We start from the raw sequence: 24,428 nt of genomic DNA, 5'->3' as shown, positions 1-24,428 counted from the left end.
ATATAGTGTGGCTTTGGCTCAGTGTAATCAGAGTTTTTAGTTTGGCCCATCTGCTAACATTTCATGCCAAGTCTTCTGGTGATTGGGCTGCTTTTTAGATGAAATAAAATGTTGTATAGTGCTAACGCTTTTAGCTTTGCTACCGGCACACTAGAACACAGATAACACAAATAAGTGACATTTATTTGAGGTTTTAATCCTGCTGGACATGAGTCAAACACAAATAGTCACATTGTTAGAAAAAAAATATGTCACATATCAGACCAGCTGACTCTTAATTAAATCCTCAACTCAGTCATGTAACAGAGAAGCAACAAACACTACAGCATCATTGGCTATCGTGGAGAAAAGAAAACTACTGAAGTGAAGTGAATTTGTGTCGTTTCATGAAGCCTTCCTGTAAATCTGTAGATGTCCATTCCCTTTCAAAAAGTCCAACAACTTGTTTCTGTACCTTTTTAGAAGTGATTCAGTTTGTGTATAAAAACCCTGTTTTTAAAGTTTCCTGTCGAGGTGTGAGTCTGTGTGACTGTCATGGTTTAATCTGCCTTAAAGGGTCAGTGCATCCAAAAATGTCTAATTCTTTTATTTGATATTTAAGTTGAGTCATACAAATCTCAGAGGAAGATATTTCTTCACATAAAAACTGTCTGCATGTCTTTATTAACGAGGCTCTGCAGACAAGTTTTCTAAATTTAGTGAACTGACCCTTTAATGGTGTCCTCTGTGGTGGGAACACATCGCTGTTCCCCGAGGACAACTTCTGAACTCCTTGAACCTGTCATCCAGCTCATCTTTGAGTCTCCTTCAGTCCCGTCCCCTCTCACGCTCTCCGGGCTCTGGATGACCGGGCTTTCCTCGCCTGCAGCAGCCGCTGACTCTCCCGGCGCTGGTTGATGACCTTGGTGGTGGCGCGAAGCTTGCGGAGCCTCAGAGCACGGAGACGCAGCTGAAGGTCCTGAGGGATCTTCCCTCCTTGAGCCCGGATCTCCTTCAGCCTCTGGATGGGCGTCTTGGTCAGGGTGAAGTCACAGATGGTGGGACGTGGCTCCATCCCAACGTGGCACCGGCGCATGGACGGGAAGTAACCCTCCGCCCAGACCACCACCTGGTACTCGCCCGGGTTCAGGAGACGCCAGTAGTCCCCGTCAGCCGCTGAAGTAATAAAGTAAGGTGGAGACAAAATAATGTTCGTAAATGTTCTATGAATGTTTCGTGATTAATGTGTCTCTTCATAAGATCATGTTCATCACATTTAAAGAACTGTTTTTTTGTCAACTGTCGTGTCAACTTCAGCCTGTTACATGCATTGTCTGTTTTCAAAATACACTTCTGTTTTCACAGGAAATGTACAGTTTGCATACAGTCTCTTTCAAAATAAAAGCACTACCTCGGTACAACACAGAGGATTGGCGTTTTTTTTTTTCCTTCAACAACACACACGTGGTTGGGTTTAGGAAAAAGAACTGGGTCTCTCGGGTGAAAGTCGCTGTTTGTGTGTTACCTGATCGGATGTCGTGGTCGTGGTCCTCCACCTTGATTATAGCGTCTGCGATACCTTGTTTGGTCAGTTTGTCTCTGACCACGCCCTTAATGCCTCTGTGAACCTGAGAGAAGACGACACACTGCACTGTGAGGCCTCAGAGACACAATTAAGGTGGAAATAACTGCTGTATTTTAACGCTGCTGTTCAGGACGTAGCATCTGGAGACTGTGGACGCAGACTGACCTGCTCCATGTAAACCAGCAGAGACTCCTTGTTGTTCTCCCACTCAATAGGAAGCTCGCTGACATGAGGGAACTTATCACAGGACAACTCCACCGTCACCTCGAAACAGTTGGTGTGCATGTAACTGAAGTCATTCATACCTGCAGAAAACACACACAAGTATTTATACAATATGGGCAGAAGAAGGTCAGGCAAGTAAAGCTTAAAAAATAGCAGTTTAAGGATAATAATATTTTAATTTATTTGTTTTCTTCAGATTATATGAACCTGTCTCCACCCATTTAATGTGTCTCCTTTCCCTCGTCAGCCTGTCAGGACGTATACCAGACCCTTTAACCTAGTCAGTGCCTGATTGTCAGTGTTTCTTTGTGCCTTTTTGCTCCAGACACCTACACTTGGAACCCTGAACCCTGGATCCTGGAACCTTGACCTTCCTCCTGTCTGATGCCTGTTCACCTGTGGTTGTTCTGCTGCTTCTGAAGGACTTGCTACCCATGTAAGTAATCTTTTGTTACTTTACTTTTATTAATTTAATGAGCTGTTCCTGTCTGAATTTGCATCCTGTCCCTTGTGACCTTGTACTCACATGCCTGGCAGAGATTTAAGGGTTTGACCACTTAATTTAAGGTACTTAAGAGGCCTTTTTATACCTCTGTGCCAGATATAGCCGTGGTCAAAGGCATTATGTTGTGGTTGTCCGTCCATCCGTAAATCTGTACGTCTTTACGTCCCATTCTTGTGAACGTGCTATCACAAGAAACCCCTAAGGAGATGTCTTCAAATTTGGCACAAACGTCCACTTGGACTCAAGGATGAACTGATGAGAATTTGGGGTCAAAGGTCAAGGTTGTTGTGACCTCATCTGTGTCATTCTCATGAATGTGATATCTGAAGAGCACCTGGGGGGAGTTTTGTTAAATTTGGCACAAACATCCACTTGGACTCAGGGATCAACTGATTAGACTTTAGTGGTCAGAAATCAAAGGTCACCATGAACTTGCTTCAATCTCATTTCATGAACATGATATCTCAAACAGGCCTTGAGGAAATTTTCTTAAATTTGACCCAAACGTCAACTTGCACTGTCTCATTTTTGTGAAACCAAGAACATGGTGAGCGCACTTCTTTAAATTTGGTACAAATGTTCACTTTTACTCAACAATGACCTGACTGGATTTCAGTGGTCAAAGGTCAAGGTCAGTGTGACATTGCATCTGTCTCATTCTTGTGAACACGATATCTCAAAAACACCTCTAGTGAATTTCTTTAAATTTGACACAAACATCCACTTGGACTGAAGAATAAACTGATTAGAATTTAATGGTCAAAGGTCAAGGTCACTGTGACCTCTCCAAACAGGTTTTCAGCCATAACTCAAGAATTCATTCGCAGACTCATACAACCACATGGCAGTAATTTTAGTTCTAAGCTTGCAAAGCAAATAAAGACTGAAGCGTGACATTACAGATTTAAGGGACTGTACTTTAAATGAAGAGGTGAGTGTTTTGAGAGGATGTTTGTCCCCTGGCTGGAACCTTTTCTCAAGTTACCACTTGTTGGCTTTCATTACTTAAAGTGGTGACTCACTGCCGGGGACGGTGTGCCAGGCTCCACCGTTGATGATGTTATTGTAAGGCTGGAAATCCTCGTAGTGGCAGATACGGCGGTCGGGGTTGGACATCACCAGGTTAGTCGAGGCGTAGACGCTGGCCAGCCAACGGAAGAAAGCGTTGTCCGCCGTGGGTGTGTCCTCCTGAGGGGCCCAGTCGCGGGTGCAGTCAAAGGGGTACGTGACCACCAGTTCTCCCCCGTGGAGGTTTGCACTGAGCACAAAGGGGATATCCTGCATCCAGCTGATGACAGCACGAGTCTCTGGGGCAACCTGGGAGAGACGGACAAACCTTATGTCACTTTTTAGACACAAAACTGTGGGAAAGATTCTCATAAACACAAACAGCAGGAAAATAAACATTTGTTTAATTTTAAGTTTAGTTTAAAACTTTATCTATCTGTAAAGGTAACAAAACACATTTTATATTAAAGGATTAAAAGATTTTACTGCTGCTATAAAAGAACAAAGACACCTCACCAAAAAACAAATCAAACCGTGCCATTTAAAATGTAATTTTATTGATTAAAAGTTCAGACTTTATTTAAAGTTACCTGCATATTCTTAAGTCCCTGTACTTATAACTTTTGTGCTCTGTAGATTTGATAACAATGATTAGTAATTGTTTAATTTCCCAAACGTCATCAGCTCTTTACTTTGATTTTCTATCGATTACATTTCAGTTTCTGTAGCTGGAGCTCTTTTCTTCATCTGTTCAGTCACCATATTGATCTCTGCCTGAACTACCTCTACATGTATTTCCAGCTACAAGCTACAAATATGGAGGTTTTTCCTTGGAAAGCCCGACCAGTCAGAAAACCTCCAAACACCAGAAACCAAAATAGATTAATATTTTAAAATGTGGTGATCTTTTACTGTATCACTGGTGTCAGAGTTTCGATGTGTTCTGTTACCAAACATTAAGTGACATCCAGGCTTCCAGTAAAACCTCTTGGCTCTGAAATGACTTCCTGATCTGAGGTTTGCATGCTGCTACAGTGGAAACATTATTTTCTTCTTCCTCACACACACCCTCCAAAACTGCCTCTCAGTGTGACCTACATTCATGCACCAATACATGACTCACTTTGTTTTAAAGGTCCAGTGTGTCAGATTTAGGGTTATGAAGTGGTATCCAGTGGTGAGGACTGCAGATTGCAACCAGCTGAAACTTGTCCTGGTTAGAATTCCTTCAGTGTTCATTGTTTTCACCAGGAGCTGAATTATCCACAGAGGTCTCTTTCTCTCAAAATAAACTGACCATATGATTTGAACCAGTAAAAACTGAATAAAGACGTTTCAGGTAATAGAACAATCACTGTTTCTTCGATGCTCTTGTCTCAGAGGGGTTGCTAACTTTGGTGGCTGATGCGAAAACGTGACTGTTCCCATCTAGAGCCAGTGTTTGGTTTGTCTGTTCTGGACTACTGCAGAAACGTGGCGGTGCAACATGGTGATTTTTCATTGACAAAGCTCCCTATGTAGATATGAACGAAACAACTAGATAACGAAAACACAACGATTCTTATTTTCAGGTGATTACACCCTGAAAAAAAATTACTGATTATATTATACTCCATTTCTGCCAATACATCCCTCTGAATCCTACACACTGGACCTTAAAGGTAGGGTCTGGAGGATTTTCCAGTTGCTGTTTGTAAACACACATTCAAATTCGGCCCCTCCTATCAGGCTCAACTCTCCCGGGTGTACGGAGCCCAGAGGTACAGAAGAAGGCTTCACAGAAGAGGTTCAGGCAAGGCTCGCGCTGGTGCACGCTTGGGCACACTCTCATTGGCTGGGGAAATCTCCGCCCAGAAGCGGTCCGAGCTCACAAAAACATCAAAATACAGTTAAAGGGCAGGAGCTCTGCAAACAGAGTCACCACCACACATGAGTAGAAGCCCATAGGTGATGATGAAGCAGGATTTCATTTGTATATGTCTATATTTTGTTTTGTTTGAAAATCCTCCAGATCCTACCTTTAAGTAGCAGTCTGGTCTTTTAGTAAAGGCGTCTTTGGTGCAGTGATCTGTTTTTCACTGTAAACTCTTCTCTGGATGTTTCAGTATATTCATTGAGAAACAGTTAAGTCTGATCTCAAAGTCCTTTTTCTTGGTTTTATACAGAATGTTGAATTTTGATGTGATTGTAGTTTTTCCTGGCTTGCATTTCTCCCTGCCACACCGTCTGAAGAACACCACTGTATGGTGCCAAAGAAATGCATTTTTAAAAATCCTATTCTTAGTGGCTCTAACTTGGTCAGCTGTGTCTATGGATTGTGTCCTCACCATGGCGTCTTCTTTAGTGTAGTACTCTGGGATGGGGATGTAGTGGTTGGTGACTTTAGATTTATCTGTTGCCGTCTCCTGGGCGTCCCACATGATGTTGTTCAGGTCGGGAAAGTTGTGATTCAGGTCGATTCCTTCGTAGCTGTATCTTCCATCAGCCCAGCCGGCCAGTTCAGAGCCCTGCAGCAGATCATTGGTCAGAAACAGAGTTAGGTCGGATGAGTCGTACACAATAACATGTAGTAGAAAATATCACTATGGGTGCCACTGTCAGTCCTGTAAAGTTTATTTTATTGCCAATACTTTTCTTCTTGTACTTGTAACGAAGTGTTTTCCACTGTTGTGTGGTGACTTTTATCTAAGTACTAGAGCTGAATACTTTTCTAACACTGCAAACTAGTGACGCAGCCCAGTCGATATGAAACTGTTGGCATTGTATGTTCTGCAAGCCAAGGATACGTTCCATTTGTACGTTCCTTACGTATCATATCGATGTTTATGAAGTGATGTAAGATGGCTACCAAGCTGCAGACCACTGTTGGAAACCAACATACAACAAGATTGGTTGGTTTTTAGTGCGACTTCTGCAGCATTTCTAGTAGCGATTGACATCAGCTGCATTTCCAGCAGTGATTATGCCACCAAAAGCGGGTGTTTTTTACTGAGACATTAGTGGCATTCCTAGCGGGAATTGTGCTCCCAAAACTCACGTTTTTAGGGAGCCATAGGCGACATTTCCAGCAGTGATTTTACCACAAACAGCATGCATTTTTTAGGAAGACATTAGCTGCATTTCTAGCAGCAACTGTACCACCACAAGAGTAAGACTTTTTTTAGTGAGACAACAGCAGCATTTCCAGCAGTGATTGTGCCACCAAAAGCGGGCATTTTTTAGGTAGACACTGGCAACATTTCTAGCAGCGTATGTGTCCCCAAAAATGGCCATTTTTACCGAGACATCAGCAGCATTTCTGCTGGAGATTGGGCCACCAAAAACAGGCATTTTTTCGTGAGACATTGGCAGCATTTCTCGCAGCAATTTTGCCACCAAAAGCAGGCATTTTTTAGTGAGACAACTGTGGCATTTCTAGTGCCGATTGTGTCATCAAAAATGGCCATTTTTTAATTGGCAGACATTGGCAGCATTTCTAGCCTAATTTAGTCACCAAAAGCGGGCGTTTTTTTACTGAGACATCAGTGGCATTTCTATTAGTGTTTGTGCCACCAGAAGCATTTTTGGCAGCGATTTTGTTCCCAAAAACAGGCGTTTTTTTAGTGAGACATCGCCTGCATTTCTAGCCATAATTGTCCCACCAAAAGGGTATTGTAAACCAAGAGGTCATCTTTTCATAACCAAGACCAAGTGGTTTGTTTGTGCCAAAACATAACCACATTAACTTACAGTTTCAACATATCTGCTATATAATAATGTATAAATGTTACATATCTGTGGTTGGCAGAAATATTCAATACCAACATTTATATTGGCAACTCAGTTGGGTGACATTGCTGTTTTATGGTATGCACCTTAACCTTGAGGTGCTGTGAGCACCATAATCTGAGTGCCATCTAGTTCCATTATATTGGAGAGAAAGCAGACATCTCTATGACTGATATCTCTAACCCTCAGCAACTCACACCAAAGTAAGAGGAAAAATTTGTATTTTTGGGGTGAACCTTTCCTTTAACATGTCTTGGCCAAACGACAAGACAAATTGTAATTCTCCACAGTCACTTGAACATCACTCACCTTCTCATAAGCTGCTTCGTATCCATCGGGGTTCATGGAGGGCAGGAGGTGGATTCGAGTCTCAGTCACCAGCCGAACGACGCGTTGGTTTCCTTTCTTGTATTCTTTGCACAAGTACTGCATGAGGTTGAGGACGAGCTCTCGGCCAAGAGCCTCGTTCCCATGCATCCCGGCCACGTAGCGAAACTCTGGCTCACCTGCCAAGAGGGAACATTCAGAGACTTGTGTCACTTGCCAAGCAGTAAATGTGGAGGAATTTGACTGTGGTACAAAGTCACACTGAACATGAAGCACCTGAAATTCTCATTTTGGTCAGTAGGTCAAAGTTAAAGCTAAAGCCCAGAGGCACATCAGGAACACATTCAGTCTCTCAGATTAAACTTCCATCCCGTTTATAGTGTGTCAGCCAACAGTGTGACAGCACTTAGCCAATAATCACACACAGATTGGCCAGACTTGATGGCAGACATTCCTAAAGCTAAAGACACAAACTATTACCCTAAAAATAAAGAATGCCCTTTTCTTCTTGTATTTGGCACCAGTGTTCACTGAACCATGAAACCATTGAAATCTAAATCAGCTGTTGGCACTTATATAACCTTAAATTCCCGTTATTCCTCCTCTGGGAATGAAGCAGTTTTGAAATATGTTTCCTGAGAAGAATGAAAGAAAAGCTGCACTCTGCTGAATTCATTTCAACTTTTTGGCCTCAAACCCTTCATGTTCGTGTTTTCTTGTTTGGTGGAGCGAGCGCCGTCTCTGATTTCAAACTTATCAGTTTGTTTATACAGGACAGGCCTCCTCTACGAGACACCCCCGGCCTCTCTGTGTGCCGCTGCTGTACAGAAAAGTCTGTATAAACACTGGACTGGAGGATGTTGAACTGCCCCCCCGAGCAGCTCCACTCAGAGTAACTGGAGAAACATGATGAACTCTGGTCCAGAAACTTTAAAGGTTTCAACTAAGGGACTGTTTGTTATTTTTGAGAGGAGGAGGGGGGTCGTGCAAAAAGGGTGAGGCATGTCAAATAATTTTTTAAGCCCTGAGGAGAGACTTATGATTTTTATTTGTAGCTTAAGGGAGGGGCATAAAAATGTAAATGGCTGTAGGTTTGGAAGATGTTCAAGAGTTTAAAGTGCACTTAGTTTAGTTTATATTCGTACATTTGATTTATCATTTAAAAGTGTTGTTGAGTGTTTGTGGATTTTATCTCTATGAGGTATTTTTATTTACTGTTATTTTCAATGTTTACTGTGGAAATAAACTTAATGCACATCCCCGTTTCTGTACCTTCTGGGTTTCCGTAGCTCCTTTAGCTGTTATGTTTTGTTTTGTTTTGACTGCTAATATGAATTTTACAGACTTTTTTTCATGCAACCTTTACCGCCATTTGTATTCCAGTGAGCAGCCTTGTGTCATGTGATTAACACTGCCGTTTTTAACATCCGATTTCTGGTGTAAAATGTTGTTATTTTGTATGTTTAGGGGCAGAGGTGCAGAAATAGGTGTCAGTGCAATTAATGTGCCATATTTTCTTCTGAAGTAGTAAAGCAAAGCCAGAAAACAATATCTTCAAGTTGTCATCTGTCCATGCCCCATCCACACACATTGCAAAGGCCTGTTTTCTTAAAATGACCAAAATTATAGAATTTATCACAGACACAAACTGTAAAAACAGAAATTATGGTTGGATTTTCAAATTTCCGACAGTCCTTGGACACGTCATGTGTGACAAGCACTTGCGTCAGAAAAAAACCCATAATTAAATCTGAGCTTAAAATAGTGATATATCATCAAAATTACTTTATTCTACATCTCATTTTAAATTGCACAAAAGACTCCGGGATTTTGACTTCAATTTGTAACTTTCAAACATTAAAGAGTAAGTTTTAAAAATGTAATAACTCATTTACGGTGGAGGGAGGGTCAAGGAAAAATATTTGGAGCTTCAGAAAGGGTAAAAAAAAAGTTACTTAAAGTCACACCCCAGCTCCCCTCTCATCTGACAAATACAGAACAGTCCCTCAGATAAGAAGAGTTGAAACACTCTTACCTAGTTCATGTTTGCTGGGGTTATCTGAGATCTCCATGACGTACAGTTTGAGGCCCATGTAGCTCTTCCCAATGGTGTAGATACGGGTGATGTCGGGACACTCCTCCGTCACAGACTTCATGAGCTGCGGGGTGAAGAACAGTGAACACGTTTAAATGCACAAAATATTCAGCTTTTTGCCCTTTTTCCGAAAAAGACAATATTCCTACAGAACTGTTTACACAGCTGATGAAAATGAATATTCTGCTGATATTCCTGTTTACATGCAGCTGTTCCTACTCTGATTAATGTGTCCTAACATGTCGTTTATCTCCTCAAAATATGCAAAAGTGGAACAGCAGGAGCCGCTTGTCTCATTTTGCTTCCTTGCATCAAAATAGGATTTTTAAAGTTTCAAAAGAACGCAGCTTTCCTCTTCCATTCATCCACCTTCTTTAAAAAGACAGCATTGCAATATAGTGAAGTCTTTTATAATAACAGTAAAACTACGTCTTCAAAGGGTTAAATGTGAAGTCGGAGGAAATCTGCAGGCTTTTAAGAGTCTGAGTAAAAACACCAAATCTTTCCTGGAACCAAAGTTACTCATGCCTGTGTGGCCCTGCAGCCGTTCATCACACTCTGACCTTCCTCATCTCTTTGTAGTTGTGTTGTCTGAAGTCCAGAGCGTCTTTGGATCCAAGTTCTCTCTCTGAGGCGTAGATGTCGTACGGATCTACAGGGAGAGAGCACAGTATCTCAGAAACCACCTGGCCTTTAGAAACAGCAGTATTTAAAACATGTTAGTGACTCTGAACATTTGTTCTGGGGGTAAACCGCTCAGATGAATCATTATCACTATTAGTCACACGGCGTGCTGCGGCCTACCATGGACACGGCAGCCAAGTATCTCGGCCCTGAGGCAGATGGTGCCGTTGGAGTACCAGGTCTGAGGGTTGATGCGGATGAAACGGGCGACGGTGGGAACAGGAAGGAGTGCGAGCACGGGAGTCTCTGGACCCTGGTTCCCTTCAAAGATCTGAACAGTTCAACATCACATCATCACAAAGTCTGAACATGTTTGGATCCACCAAAAAACATGCAGACATAAAAACTGTAAAGCTCTGCAGTGTTTACCATCATCACTGCACACAGTTATCTCAGTGTGGAAATAGACATGTTTTTTTGCTTTAACTAATTATTATGAAGTTAATGTTCATTGTACAAAGTCATTTCCTGAGAATAATGAATAATGACACCATCTCTTTTATGATAAGTGCAGCTTAAATGCAATTGGCAGAAGTAAAAAGCTAATGTTAGGACCTCATGAGTCATAAGAGTAGAAATAACTCTCTTTGTTTGTTTTGGTCTCACTCCCTCCTGACTACTCTTTGTTTACTTTCCTCACTTCCGTTTCTCCTCTCGTGCGCTGAGCTGAACTTGACAGTCAAAGTGATTTCATTCACCGACAGGCTTCTTTGTCCCCGATTCAATATGCTGTATTGGAAAAAAAAAAGCTGACGGGGGTTGTGGACCAGACACTCACTGACAGTCCAATATTGACCGGCGGCCAGCGGCTTGCGAAAGTCATCAGAGTGACTCATCCAATCATGGTTTTCACTTCTTCCATGATTATCTTCTCCACTATAGCGAACAACCTCAGAATTAGATCCAACAACCAAAATATTTTCAGTTGGAGACGTCCCTAAAGCAAAGTCCATGACCTGATGTGTATCAGCTTAAGGGTCATTGACATGAAAAGGTTGAGAGTCAGTGCAGGAGCTCACAATAAAAGGTTCAGAAGGTTCAAAACTGCCACCGATCACTTGTTTCTTGACCCGTAAGGCCCTAACACATCAAGCTGACATTCAGCCAGTGGTGAGTGTTGGGCCGTCAGTGAGCGTCTGTGCCCCCCATCGGCTTTTTTGGCTGTTCAGCTCAGCGCACGAGAAGAGAAACATAAGTGAGGAAAGTAAACAAAGAGCTGAAGTCAAGAGGAAGTCATAGAGGGCACCTGGTGGCTTAGTGGGTAGAACAAGCATCCCATATACGAAGGCAGTGTCCTTGCTGCAGTGGCAACAGGTTTGATTCCTGCCTGCGGCTCTTTGCTGTATGTCATCGCCTCTGTCTTTCCCTCTGTCACACTTGTAATACTATATCTAATAAAGGCAAAAAACAATATTTAAAAAAAACCTATCCTGTCATGCAGGCGCAGAATGTATGTGCTGGATGGACATGAGCTGTAGTGTTTGCAGTGTGTTTATGTGCAACTTTTTGACCATGTCACAGGTGACGGGTAGTTCTTTGAAGTTGGTTTGGTGTGTCTGGGCCTTTGGCCGAACTTTCAGCCAACTTAAATCTATTAAAATGTATATGATGGGGCGCCCAGCAGCTCGATGGACGAAGCGGGTGTCCCATGTGCAGGGTCAGTGTCGCACCTTACTCCCAATTCTGTCCTATTGATTAAAGGCAAAAGCCCCAAAAAATAATCTTTAAAGAAAGGTATTTGAGATACTGAAATACAAAGAGGGCTGAGAATGTGACCTCGTCTGAAAGAGGTGACGAATGTTAAATTAAAAACAGTGCTGAGAAATTTTTGTTTCACCTCCAGCTCCATGGAAAGAGATCAGATGTTTAAAAAGTGCAAACAAAGTGCAGGTTTGGATTAAAACATGATATGATCAAACTGAGATTATGCCAACCACAAGTTTCAGTTTCTTGCCCTTTGTTTTCATTCTGACTTGTGTCTTCTTATGTAAGAGCGGCTGAATGTTTTGTTCATGGTACATTTTTCACTCTGGCACAAACTCTTCAAAGTCTGTTTTCCATCTGTAGATGTCCGCCAGTCACAGTAGCTACATTCCTTTTATATCGAAGAACACAAATACTCATTCTTACTGCTTCTTCTGAGCCGTTCATGCAGGTTTTCCAGCTCACAGAGTCGTTACTCAGCTGCACTTTGTAGGTGTGGACCCAGTCCCAACTGTAACAAGAAGGACAAAGAGTCAGTTTCTAGTTTGCAGAGTTCACTGCAGAGACAGAACATTGTGCTCTGACTTGTGTAATCAGTCTTTGTGTGTTTTTTAGCAGCAGTTTTAGATTTGATTTTGAAACAGAACCTCTTCAGATGTGAGTCCTGATACTACCTGACCTCCAGATGGAGTTTCGGCCCTGCAGGATGACTCCAGTGAACAGGGTGAGGTGAAGGGCGTCCACCTCCAGCCACTGGTGCTGGTCCTCATACTCTGCACACCAGGCTCCGTCGTACAGGTCCCCGTCCTCGATGCCAGACTAGAAACACATGTTACACATGGAGTTTTTGTCTTGTCGACTAGAGAGTCCATTAAACCCCTGTCTCTGCCTCAGTGTGAAGCATTGCATAAGATTCTGGTGTTTGACCCTGATTGTACAATAATTGGTTTCAGACTGCAGAGCATGAGCGAGGGCGGGGCGTGGAGCAACACTGCTGGCTCTGTGTTTTACACATTATGATATTTATTTTCCAAGAAGAAGAAGAAAAGATCGAGAGCTCTTTGTACTGCAAAGTCAATCACTGGAGTTTTTTTAGTGTTAGAGTTTAGAGTTTATTGTGGTCATTTTACATGCCAATAAAGCAGAAGGAAAAGTGTTATTTCATATCCATTAGTTTAACAAGTATGAAGAAGAAATTATGAGCAGATTAAAACATGATCATATGAAATGAACGAGTGAGGACTTATTATTTACTGCTTTTAATTTGTGAAGCTTTATATTTCATATAAGTATAGGAACTTCACATACTTACAGAGTTTAAGACAAAAACTGTTAATTAAAATGATCCCCATTTTGCCACTGTAAGAGCCAAATATGTCACTGGGTGTACACTGGGTGGCGCTGTGCTGGTATTTTGGGCTTAGTTAACAAAGGTAAGACGACATTGTTGCCTTCAGGTGTTTGACCCTGGAAGGGCAAATGGTTTTTGACCGCTGTGGAGCAGAAGATTGTGAGACATGCTGCAAGAGTTGTGTGTTCTGTTTTTGGATCAAAATGAAGAAATGGACATTTGTTCGACATCATGCGTGCTGGCGTCAATACAATATGACGATTGTTGGTCATTTTCTCAACGTAACACAACAAAGGGAAGCTGTGGTATCAACCAAAGTGAGCAACTAGCTATTGGATGGATTGCTATTAAAGTTTGTGCAGACATTCATGATCCCCAGAAATAATAAATCCTAAGAACTTTGGTGGTCCCCTGACTTTTTCCTCTAGCGCCACCCTCAGGTCAAACGTTTACTTTCTCCAATTCTTTGGTTTATGACCAAATACAAAACAATTTACAGCCCCATCAGCCTCAGCTGTGTGTTTAGTGCTAATTAGCCAGTGATAGCATGCTAAACATTAGCATGTTAGCATTGTCACTCAGTACGTTTGGACAGTGAAGTGGAGCTACAGTCCCAGCTGGACGAGGACATCTAACTGGCCTACTGTCCTTGTCCCAGTATACAAGCACGGGAGGGGAATCCATTTATTGAGCCAAGTATGTGCGACTCCTCTACGATAGGTGGAGATATGCCCCCTTTCAGCTTGTTAGTATTGGACCTTTTTCCTGTTGACCTATTACGTCACAGACCAAACAATGGACAAACAAGTTAGCTACGGTTAGCTAGCAGCTAACTGCTACCATGGTGGACAACTTTACAGCTCTGTACATTTGGTCCGTCCAAAAAGTCACGGCTCTGGATGTAGATTTCTCCATGTTGTTACCGGCTTCTTCTTCTCTTACACATTTAATGCTATTGGACTTCCAGGTCAAAGCCCGGGGCGGAAACTGTGGAGCATGCTCAGAGCGCCTCGGCCAGTTTGGGTCTGATTGACTGTATACATGCAGGAGTCACATGATCTGGGTGTGTTAGTCCCATTTTGAGAAATTCGATTAAGTGCGATTTCAGTGGGACTAACATTTCTTTCTAATGTCATGTAAACGTGCTGCCGGGGAACATGTCAGCATTCTGATGTTAGCACTTAGCTCAAAGCACTGGGTGGTCAGAAGTTCCAGGTTCCCTGTCACAAATTATAACCGAAACACCCCCTGAAGTCAGATTCCCGACCTCAAAATCCAATATGGCTGCCTCGCACATCAACAGTACCCAGCTGGCCGCCAGCTTCTTTCAGTATTGATATTTGGTTGAAGTTAGGTTGTGACATCAGGAGACCAAGATTCAGTGTCAGGACATCGTCCAACGCCAAGAACACTGATGACAGATGATATTTTGTTGGTTTTAAGTTGTGCTGTTAAGTGACCAAAATCAAATGTCTTCCAAACGTCTCTTGCCAGTGTCATTTTAAAGTAGACTAGTGAAAGGACGCCGGGGGGACCGGATTGGTTGACATCTACATGAAAGCCAAAGGTTTCCCAGCAGAACACTGGATTGCTAATGAGATGATCAGTGCTATTCACCTGTCAGTGGTTTTAATTCTTGGCTGATTGTTGTAGATACAAATATTATTTTTTTTATCATCTTACAGACCTGAGCAGGATTTTTTCCCAAGAAACTAAACATCACTCCACAGCTGCATTAAGAGGAGTGACACTTCTAGTCTTCTGCACTCTCTCCCTTTAGGAGTTCCTGTTTCCTGTTATTCTATGCCTCTGAACCTCTTTGACAAACAGCTCAGGTTTCTTTGTGTTTGATCCAGATCTGAACCCACCTGGATATTCAGCCTCCCCCTGTGAGGACCCAGACCCATCCGCTGGTAGGAAGACGCCTGCATCTGGGTGTCGTCGACTCGCAGGGACTCGAGGCCGAGGGGGGGACAGTCTGGGAAGAAAATGAGAAGCAGATAAGATCTCCTGAGGGTTTGTGTCTGTGCTTATCTGGAGATCTTTAAAGACAGAACCAGCTCTGGGACCAACCGACTGCTGAGGGGTTAAAACTCTCCCTCTGGTTTCTCTGAGTAAGCAAACACACGGCTGATGTAATTAGACGTCCCAGCGGTTGTTATGTGGAATATCCCTAATCATCCCGGGTCAGCTCAGTGGAAGTTTGGAGGCCCTCTGCAGAGGAAACTGCAGATAAGCGAATCCGTGGAGGGTTTGAATGTAACTTGAGACGAAGCTGAAAAAGTCAAGTCAAACGTCCAGCAGAGCTACAGCTGCAGGATATTTTATGGCTTTGGAAACAAGCACAAACAGCCCCATTAATCACAAACACTACGAGTACAGGCAGGACAGAGCTGCTCTGTTTGTTCTCTTTAGGTCAGGAGAGGTTTTCACTGCGATGTCCTTAAAGTTAAAGAAGAAGGAGCAACATAAGGACGTGTGGGTTGTGAGGAGTTTACATCAGCACTGCTCAGATCTCTTTAACATCTGCAGAGCTGTTTTCAGGCGTCACACACATTCTCAAAACTTTCCATGACTTTTGTGCAGCGTTTTTCAAACATATGACATTCAAACATAATTTCAGCAAGTTGGCAGACACGAAGGGAGAGAGAGGGAACGATGGGAGGAAATAAAGAAATGTACATGATGGTAAACAAAATTAGAGCTACAGCTACGGAAGATAAATCACTGTTATGATACATTATGTGGAGGATTATCTACAGAAGCACAGTGACGCCACACCAAGAAAAGAAAAGATCAGTATCAGATAATAACATGAAAAGTTTCTTGTTATAAGAAGATGTTTTTCATGTTTTTACAAGATGTTTTCACTTGATAACAACAAACTTTTCTTGTTATAAAACTGAAATCTTGAAAAAGTCTGTGGAACAGTCGACCTGAGACTCTGAGGAACCTCAGTGGACATTTTTAAAAGTAACCTTAACGGTACCTCGTCATTTATTGACTCTGTTTTTAAATCTTGTTTTTGGCATTTTCTCCTTTTTGTAGTATTAATTTATTTATTATGTTAAATGTTATTTATTATAGATATTTTATCATTTATTGTTGTAATGTGGGGCTGTTCACAGAGCTGTTTTCCTCCTGCTCTGCGAGGCACTTTGGACTGCACGATTATACGCAAGGTGCTAAATTCATAAAGTTTGATTTGATTTTGATAAAAAAAAAAAAACATCTTCATATAACAAGAAACTTTTCATGTTATTACCTGATACTGACCATTTTGGGGTGGTTTTTTTTTTATTTCCGGCAGTTCCACACTTTTGTACTAATTCACAGAATATTACTGTAACGATTTCATTACACGCAACATTTCCATTAAATGTTCTACCTCTCGGTTCATTAAGAGTTTCTTTCCCTGTGCTGTGCGTAGCTTAAATAAGCTTTAACTGCTCACATGAATCCATCCTTGAGACTGCACGCATTGGTGCAAATGTGAGTATCCATTATTATTATTTTTGTTGTTATTATTATGCTTTTAAAAGGGTGCTAAACATGTGTACTTCTTTATCTTACACTTTTAGAAGTCTTGTACTTTATCAGTGATTTTTAGTGCTATTTTTCGCACTTTTAAATTTCTTGTGCCTCTGTAGATGATGTGGGCGTACCGCTGGAGGCGTCGTCCTTGTTATGTACCGACCTGTTTGTATTATTTATTCATTTAAATGTTTGTCTTATGGTCCCTTAAGTCTTAAATGTGAACTCTCGCAATCGTTTTCCAATGTGGTATTTTACTGCAAATGGCAAATAAACTGACTCTGACTATTTCATGACTTTTCCAAAGTCCATGACTTTTTCAGGCCTGGAAATTGAGATTGTGAATTTCCATGACTTTTCTATGTTTTCCATGACTCTTGGAATCCTGTGTTAGTCGATCTGCAGTCATTTTTGCAAAGAAACGTATTTCCAGCTTTTTTAAAAAATATTGTGAATATTGTGTGGTTGTCAGTTTTCTATGAAAGTAAATTTAATATATTTGGTTTGGGAACTGTTGGTCAGACAAAACAAGCAACTTGTAGACGTCCCCTTGAGGCAGAGGAAACTATGATGGGTTTTTTTTTTGTATTTTTCTAGTGGACTGTAGTTCAGAGCCTCAATTTCAGCATTTTTGCCGTCGCCATTTTGTTTTTCTGGAGCCATAAGTGGCCATATTCGGACGAGAGGGTGGAGCTGTGGAGGAGCGAGGGATGGATCTGACTGAGAAGCTGACGTAACTATCAGCAAACAGCGTGTCACTCAAAGCTGCCTGGCCCTTAAATATGCATAACTCCAAGCCTTCTACAATGTAAACAGGTGAGTTATATAAAAATTCAGCCCGTGTACAGTTGTCATGAATGTGGAAATTTGACTACAGAGACCAAAACATGTTTATTTCTGCTGTAGAGGTAAACATTTTAACATGGGGGTCTGTGGGGACTGACTCGCTCTTGGCAAGAAATTTTCACTGTGACCTCGTCACAGATCAGTGTTTGGTCATGGACTTTCCACGTCGATATTTGACATGCAAGGTACCCTGGGTGTGTTGGTTGTTGACGCTCTCTTTCAAAATAAAAGCACTACATCAGTACAAAACCGTGAACTGAGTTTTTTTTTTCCTCCAACAACTAACACACATGGTTGGGTTTAGGAAAAAAGAGCAGAGTTTGGCTTTATATACTTTATATGCTTTATATACCGGCACCGCTGTCCTGAGTGAAGGTCAGTGGTTGTTGGATCCATAAGCCAGCCCCCCCACCAACCCTACTCGGATATTTGCTGTCTTAACTTTTGTTCTTGTCCTGCCGTGTTCCCTGAACGCCACAGAGTGCCATTAAACCGCGACCAACAGCAGATCATGCCAATGTTAAAGGACAGCTTTTTTCGTCAGTGTCTGACGCTGCAAGTCATGACCCAAGCGCTGGATTTCGACGACTTTGGAGTGAGACTGGGTCGTTTTTGGAGCCAGCCTCAAGTGGACATTCTGAGAACTGCAGTTTTTTTGGCACTTTCTAATTTATCAGCCTTGGTTGTTTCCACTTGGACAAACAGTAATAAAATAATGCAAAGTAATAACTGATTTCACAAATTTAAAGACCTTTTTATGAGGAAATCCTCTGTGCAGCTACTACAAATAACTGATTAACAATTAGCTGCAAAACATTCACTGGATAATTTACAGGTTCTCTTAGTTTTCTGTGATAGTAAATTGAATATATTTGGTTTTTGGACCGTTGGTCAGACCAAATAAAACTTGCAGACGTCTCCGTGGGGTGTAGGAAATCATGATTGGCATTTTTTTTTTTTTTTAAATTTTTCTGACATCAGTTGCTGCTCTTAATATTCATGAATCCAACACAGGATGTTCCTGTTGTTCCATCTTAAACCAAATATTTTCGGGAACTCAGTGAGCGAGCTCTAAAAATGTGACAAACAGTAGCAAAATTATGCAACGTAATATTTGATTTCACTCATTTAAGGACCTTTTTATTGGGAAATCCTCTGTACAGCTTAAACGTATCATCGATCAATCAATTAATTACAACACATTCACAGGTTCCAGGTTTTCAAATGTGATAATTAACTGGTTTTCTTGGTCTTATCTTTTGGTTTTGGATGTTTTTCTGGCATTTCATGCACCAAACAACTTAAAGATTGAGCAAGAAAATGACTGACAGCAAAAGTAATTGTTTGTAAAGAAGCTCTGGATGAGAGCATCAGAGTAACAGAATTATATAAACTAATATTTATTTTACACTAATTTAAATATGTATTTTTTTTCAATGAAACCTTGCTCTTTACAAAAACCATCTGGTGTTGATTAATTGTTTTACAGGTTTACAGGAGCAGAGCAGATGTTAGTCAGGAGCTCAGAGGGTCCCTGAAGGCATCATTAATTATGGCCTCTTAAAACTTCACAATAAAGCTAAAACTAAACATGTTTTCTTACCCAGTCCTGTTGTTGTCTCATCTTCTTCCTCCTCTTCTTCGCTGGTGTTTTTGGTGTCCTGCTGTGGGACAGTGGTGGTGCTGGGTGTCTGTGTCTGTGCTGCAGTTGGAGTCGTCCTGTCTGTGCTGAGATCCTGCGGCTGCACGGTGACAGACTCAGCTGTAGCAGATGTGTTGTTGAAGAGTGATATAATCTCAGTTGTGTTGTCTGTCAGCGCCGCATCTAAAAATCCTCCCAGTAAAATCACAGCAGCCAACGTGCACAATGACTTTTCCATCTTCCTCTTTGTTTGCTGCTGCAGAGTGAGGAGGGGAAAAAAGTCCCCCGGCTGGTTTATGTGGAGATGTCAGAGAGCCAGACCTCCATCCACATCCCTCCTCCTCCTCAATCCCACCTCCCCTTCCTTACCCTCCCTCCCAGAATTCCAGCTGAAGTCCCGGGAAAAACTGGGGTTCAAAGACAGATTACATAACGTGGTTATATGTGCATCAGTGACCCATTTATTCAACTACAGGAACATTAATGTGTCATTTTCCTCCTGCCTCTTTATTCTTTTCCTCCTCTCATGACAGGACGATGTGTTGGAAACATTTGCTCACATACTGTACTTAACACAGATTTTAGGTACTCCTTCCTGCTGCTTCATATTTCCACCCTGCTTCATTTCAAATGCAAATACTGGACATTTACTACATTTATATGATGGCTTAAGTCACTTTGCATGTTCAGATTAATAATACAAAATACTGTAAAACTTCAATTAAACACCCAGTCCCTTTTACCAGCCCCGTGTGGCTACACTTAAAGGCCTGTCTCAATTAGAGTCTGTTTGCCAAGCAGATCATTTTTATAGAAGTTCTTTGGCTGTATAAAACCAGGTTGTCCATCCCTGGATTATCCTGTAAATTATTCATATTTTTTTAGCCTGTAAGGGTCCTCAGATCAAAAGAATCAAAATGGTTTTTCACACCATGTTGCACTGCCATGTTTCTACAGTAGCCTAGAAAGGACAAACTAAACACTGGCTCGAGGGACATTTTACAGTTTCACAGTTGTGCATTGGCCGCCGTAGTTCTCCTACACGCTTGGCACACAGGAAAAAGTTCAGTTGGTTGCAATTTGCAGCCTCACCACTAGATGGCAATAAATCCTACACACCTGACCTTTAGAGTGACTACACATCAGTTTCCATAGTAAGTCACATCCTCACCTCTACACAGGATACGAAGGTCTCTTTCTCCTCCGATGGCGTCATCCTAAATCCTTTAACGTTTTATTTACTTGATGAAATAATCAATATTTGTACAGGGATTAAAGTTGTTAAATTGCTTTATTGCCACTTTTGTGACAGTACGTGCTGGCACCACAAACAAATTTAGACCATAAAAAGAAAGGAATGTTGTTGTTTTTTATTTACCATTGCTCCTCTACATAATTAACAAACCCCACCCCTGGTGTAAATTAACTGGTAGCTTGTAGAGTTCTTCTTTCACAGCAGCTTCCCCGACACTGGTCTTTTCCTTACAGCTGCAAGAGTGTGCAGAGTGGTGTGAAAGGTGCATCCTGTCACTGATGTTTCAGTAAACTGTCATCATGCGTCAGAAGATGTGCCATAATCAGTTTCAATGTTTCATCTGATACCAGCCCACTCAGGATACTGCAGGAGAGAGTGTGACAGTTTCCACAGATGAACCGTGTTTCAGTGCTTCACTATATATATTTAAAGGTTCAGTGTGACGCTGGAGGAAGACAGTTGATGGTCGAGTCTCATCTCCACACAAAGTCCACAGAGTTTAGCATCATCATCCATTTTTGGACAACATCATTCTCAGGTGTAATGAAAATACACAACAGGTAAAAAAGAACTCACACTGTGCTGTAAATTAATAACTGTTTTTTTTATTTTATATACTTTATTAATCCCCGAGGGGAAATTAATTAATAAAATGAATAAAAAATAAATACATGTTATAAATAGATAAAAGTATAAATAAAATAAATATTAATAATATCTAAATGAGAGGAGGTAAAGGCACGCCATTTAACCCTTCCTACCATTTTAACCTTTCTTACAAAAACTTGGGAGAAGGCAATGAGCAACAAAATAAGAAATAACCCCCAAAAATTTGCAAGAAATTATTAAAAAGAGAAAATTTGTATAAAAAAATCCACAAAAAAAACCAAGTAAATGACCTGGAACAAGTGCTTTGAAATTACAATAATTCTGTAACATCATTTCAAAATGTAATAATTATGAATATAGTTGTCCCTTGCTTCTCTTTTCCTTAGGTTTGTTTTTAATAATGTTTTGAATTTATTATGTTTTTTGCAATTTGTTGGACATTTCGCCCTTTTTCACCATGTTCTTGAAAGAAACTGCATCGATGTGCTCAGGGAGGGTTCAAAGGTTTAAATACTTGTGAGAGGCGTCTGAAAGCGGCACAAGGAAAGTGAAGTCCCTCCAGATTTTAAAGGGTTAAAAGAGATATGCATCATCAAAATGAATATATTGTATTTGTCCTACATTGCTGGAACTGCAGTGACTCAGTGATCACTCAGTCATGATCGGAAATTTTTCACGGCTGTTAAATTTCCCACACATTTATTTTGAAGGAACAGTTTCCTCCTAACTTCTGCTGTCTCAGTTTAACCAGAAGTTACAAATCTTCTCTGTTGACACTGCGTTTGGACATAATCATCTTATCGTCATGATTCACCTCCTCCTCCTCCTCCTCCTCCTCCTCCTTATATGCTGCAACGACTCTCTTAAAAACTTGTCTCCAGCTTGTTGTGTTCCTGAATCACGTCCTGCAGCTCCTGCTGGTGACTCTGAAATGTCTCCAGAACTACTCCTGGAGCGTTTCCTGAAAAACATCTAACACAAACCAGCTGTGAGAATGTGATCCGTCTAAATAACAATATAAAAACCAGACAGTGATTGTTGATGCATCAGTGTGAAGATCTGCCTGTCCTCCTCAGTACTGTGTGTGTTTACTGGACTGCAGAGACGAGCTGAGATTTATCACACCAACAACTGATACACAGATGATCGTGAATATGACAAACAGGAAACACATCACACTCCTGTTTGTCTGCTTCCTCCCGAACCACATGTATATTGATTGTCAGCAAACATCACATCTGTGTTGTATTAAAGTCTTGACTCAGCTTTTACTCACTCGGCCGTCAGCGTCTGGTAAAATTAAAAATGTTCAGATTCAATAACACTTAGACAAACAAAGAGTTTACTCAGCTATAAGTTTTATATGACGTGTTCTCAGATGGTCTGTGAGCGTGAACACAAACAGTCCATGTAGTGACGCTGTCTTTGTTTGTGTTTCCAGGTTTGGCTCAACTTCACACTCGTCCTGAACGACTGCCACAGAACTCTGTGGAAATGTTCAAACTGCTCCAAAACAGTTTAATGTCAGTAATTATACCTAAAAATAAAAATAAAAGAGGCAGAGAGAGTTTCTCTAATTTCACTTCAGTCTAGGAACACTGTGACAGGATGAGGCAGTGACATATGAACACATGAGTGTAAACATCTTATAATGCTGAACACTTATGTTCTTGTTAATGACAGAGGTACACTGCTCAAAAAAATTAAATGAACACTTAAATCACATCAGATCTCGATGAACGTATTATTCAAGTGTAAAATCTTCACTGATGTACACTGTATAATTTGTTGAGAACAAAATGACGTAACAACGGTCAGTGGAAACCAAAATCATCGACCCACTGAGGGCTGGATTCAAAATCACACAGAGAATCAAAGTCAAAAAGGGCCCTCTGCACCAGGAGGAACCCAGGGCCCGCTGCACCAGGAGGAACCCAGGGCCCGCTGCACCAGGAAGAACCCAGGGCCAACTGCACCAGGAGGAACCCAGGGCCCTCTGCACCAGGAAGAACCCAGGGCCCGCTGCACCAGGAGGAACCCAGGGCCCGCTGCACCAGGAAGAACCCAGGGCCCACTGCACCAGGAAGAACCCAGGGCCCTCTGCACCAGGAGGAACCCAGGGCCCTCTGCACCAGGAAGAACCCAGGGCCCACTGCACCAGTAGGAACCCAGGGCTCTGAGGATTTCATCAGTCAGGGTGCTGTTGACTATGACATGGAGGTCTGTGTGACCCTCCAAGGATCTGCCTCCCCAGACCATCACTGACCCACTGCCATACTGGTCATGCTGGATGATGTCACAGGCAGCATAACGTTCACCACGGCGTCTCCAGACTCTTTCACGCCTGTCACATGTGCTCAGTGTGAACCTGCTTTCATCTGTGAAGAGAACGGGGCACTGATGGTGGACCTGCCAGTTCTGGTGTTCTCTGGTGAATGATGGAGCTGCACGGTGCTGGGCTGTGAGCACAGGTCCCACTAGAGGACGTTTCTGACAGTGCGGTGGGAAACATGTGCACGCGCATGATAGCATGCACTAGGGCCCACTGTAACTTCCTTACACCTCTGCCTCTGTCAGTGAGTTTCCTGAACGCAGGAAATAAGGAGGGTGTCAGATGAGGGTCACTGCTGCACGTATCTGAATGCACTTTACGTCTGTTGTTGCACCCTGTGTGTGTTTTTATGTGCCCAGGACAAATTTCCCACGGGACAAATAAGTAATTTTGAAACTTGAATGTTGAGATGGACAGACAGCTTGAAAACATAATTGTTGTGCATACAGCTATTGGATGCATAAACTGTGACTTTTAGGTGATGACATGAGAAACGTCTTCTTTTCAACATGCAGATGAAAAGTAGAGAGAACTTCTCGCCCACGCAGGCAGGAAATGTTCTTTCTTTATATTAGTCATTTCTGTTTCTGAGAAACTGATAGAAAATCATCTGCACTTTGTAGCCAAATGTCACAACCCTAAAGATCCACTCATCAGAGAAAAACTCTGAGATGTTTACTGCTGGTTCCGGGAGATTAACTCCTAGAATTGATTTCTTTGTAAAGACAGGATGATCTGAGAGAGTTTGTGTGGTGTGCTTCAGAGGACTGAGAGAAATCAGATGGATGATGGTAGGAAACATGAACGCACAGATGAACATCTAGACATTCGACATGTCAAAAAAAGTTTCAGTCTGTCTGATAATTCAGGGATCTGACGAGACGATGGTGACGTCTCAGGCATTAGGAGGTCAGAGTAAATCTGCCGTTCCACTGTCAATCAAGGATACATCATGTTGATCATACGTTACTCCGTCTTC

General features: G+C 41.8%; 2 protein-coding genes across 2 annotated transcripts in view; both read right to left on the bottom strand.

Annotated features, from left to right (window-relative positions):
- LOC125900850 (histone-lysine N-methyltransferase 2D-like) overlaps window positions 1–24,428 on the bottom strand; it is a 422,240-nt gene that overhangs the window by 62,830 nt on the left and 334,982 nt on the right. The gene's annotated exons all lie outside the window — the stretch shown is intronic.
- On the bottom strand, window positions 198–19,573 carry LOC125900846 (probable carboxypeptidase X1). Its single transcript, XM_049596110.1, has 13 exons — window positions 19,215–19,573; window positions 15,100–15,209; window positions 12,560–12,699; window positions 12,307–12,391; window positions 10,297–10,447; window positions 10,056–10,144; window positions 9,433–9,556; window positions 7,380–7,576; window positions 5,630–5,809; window positions 3,317–3,611; window positions 1,730–1,869; window positions 1,505–1,607; window positions 198–1,155 (listed from the first exon to the last, which is right to left on the bottom strand). Exons 1-13 carry the CDS (start codon window positions 19,489–19,491, stop codon window positions 824–826), a joined length of 2,223 nt encoding a protein of 740 aa, XP_049452067.1. The 5' UTR covers window positions 19,492–19,573; the 3' UTR covers window positions 198–823.

The sequence above is a fragment of the Epinephelus fuscoguttatus genome, linkage group LG14, assembly GCF_011397635.1.
Source record: "Epinephelus fuscoguttatus linkage group LG14, E.fuscoguttatus.final_Chr_v1".
Classification (NCBI taxonomy): Eukaryota; Metazoa; Chordata; class Actinopteri; order Perciformes; family Serranidae; genus Epinephelus; species Epinephelus fuscoguttatus.
The sequence above is the reverse complement of the archived record's forward strand: the minus strand, read 5'-3'. Positions and strand labels throughout refer to the sequence as shown.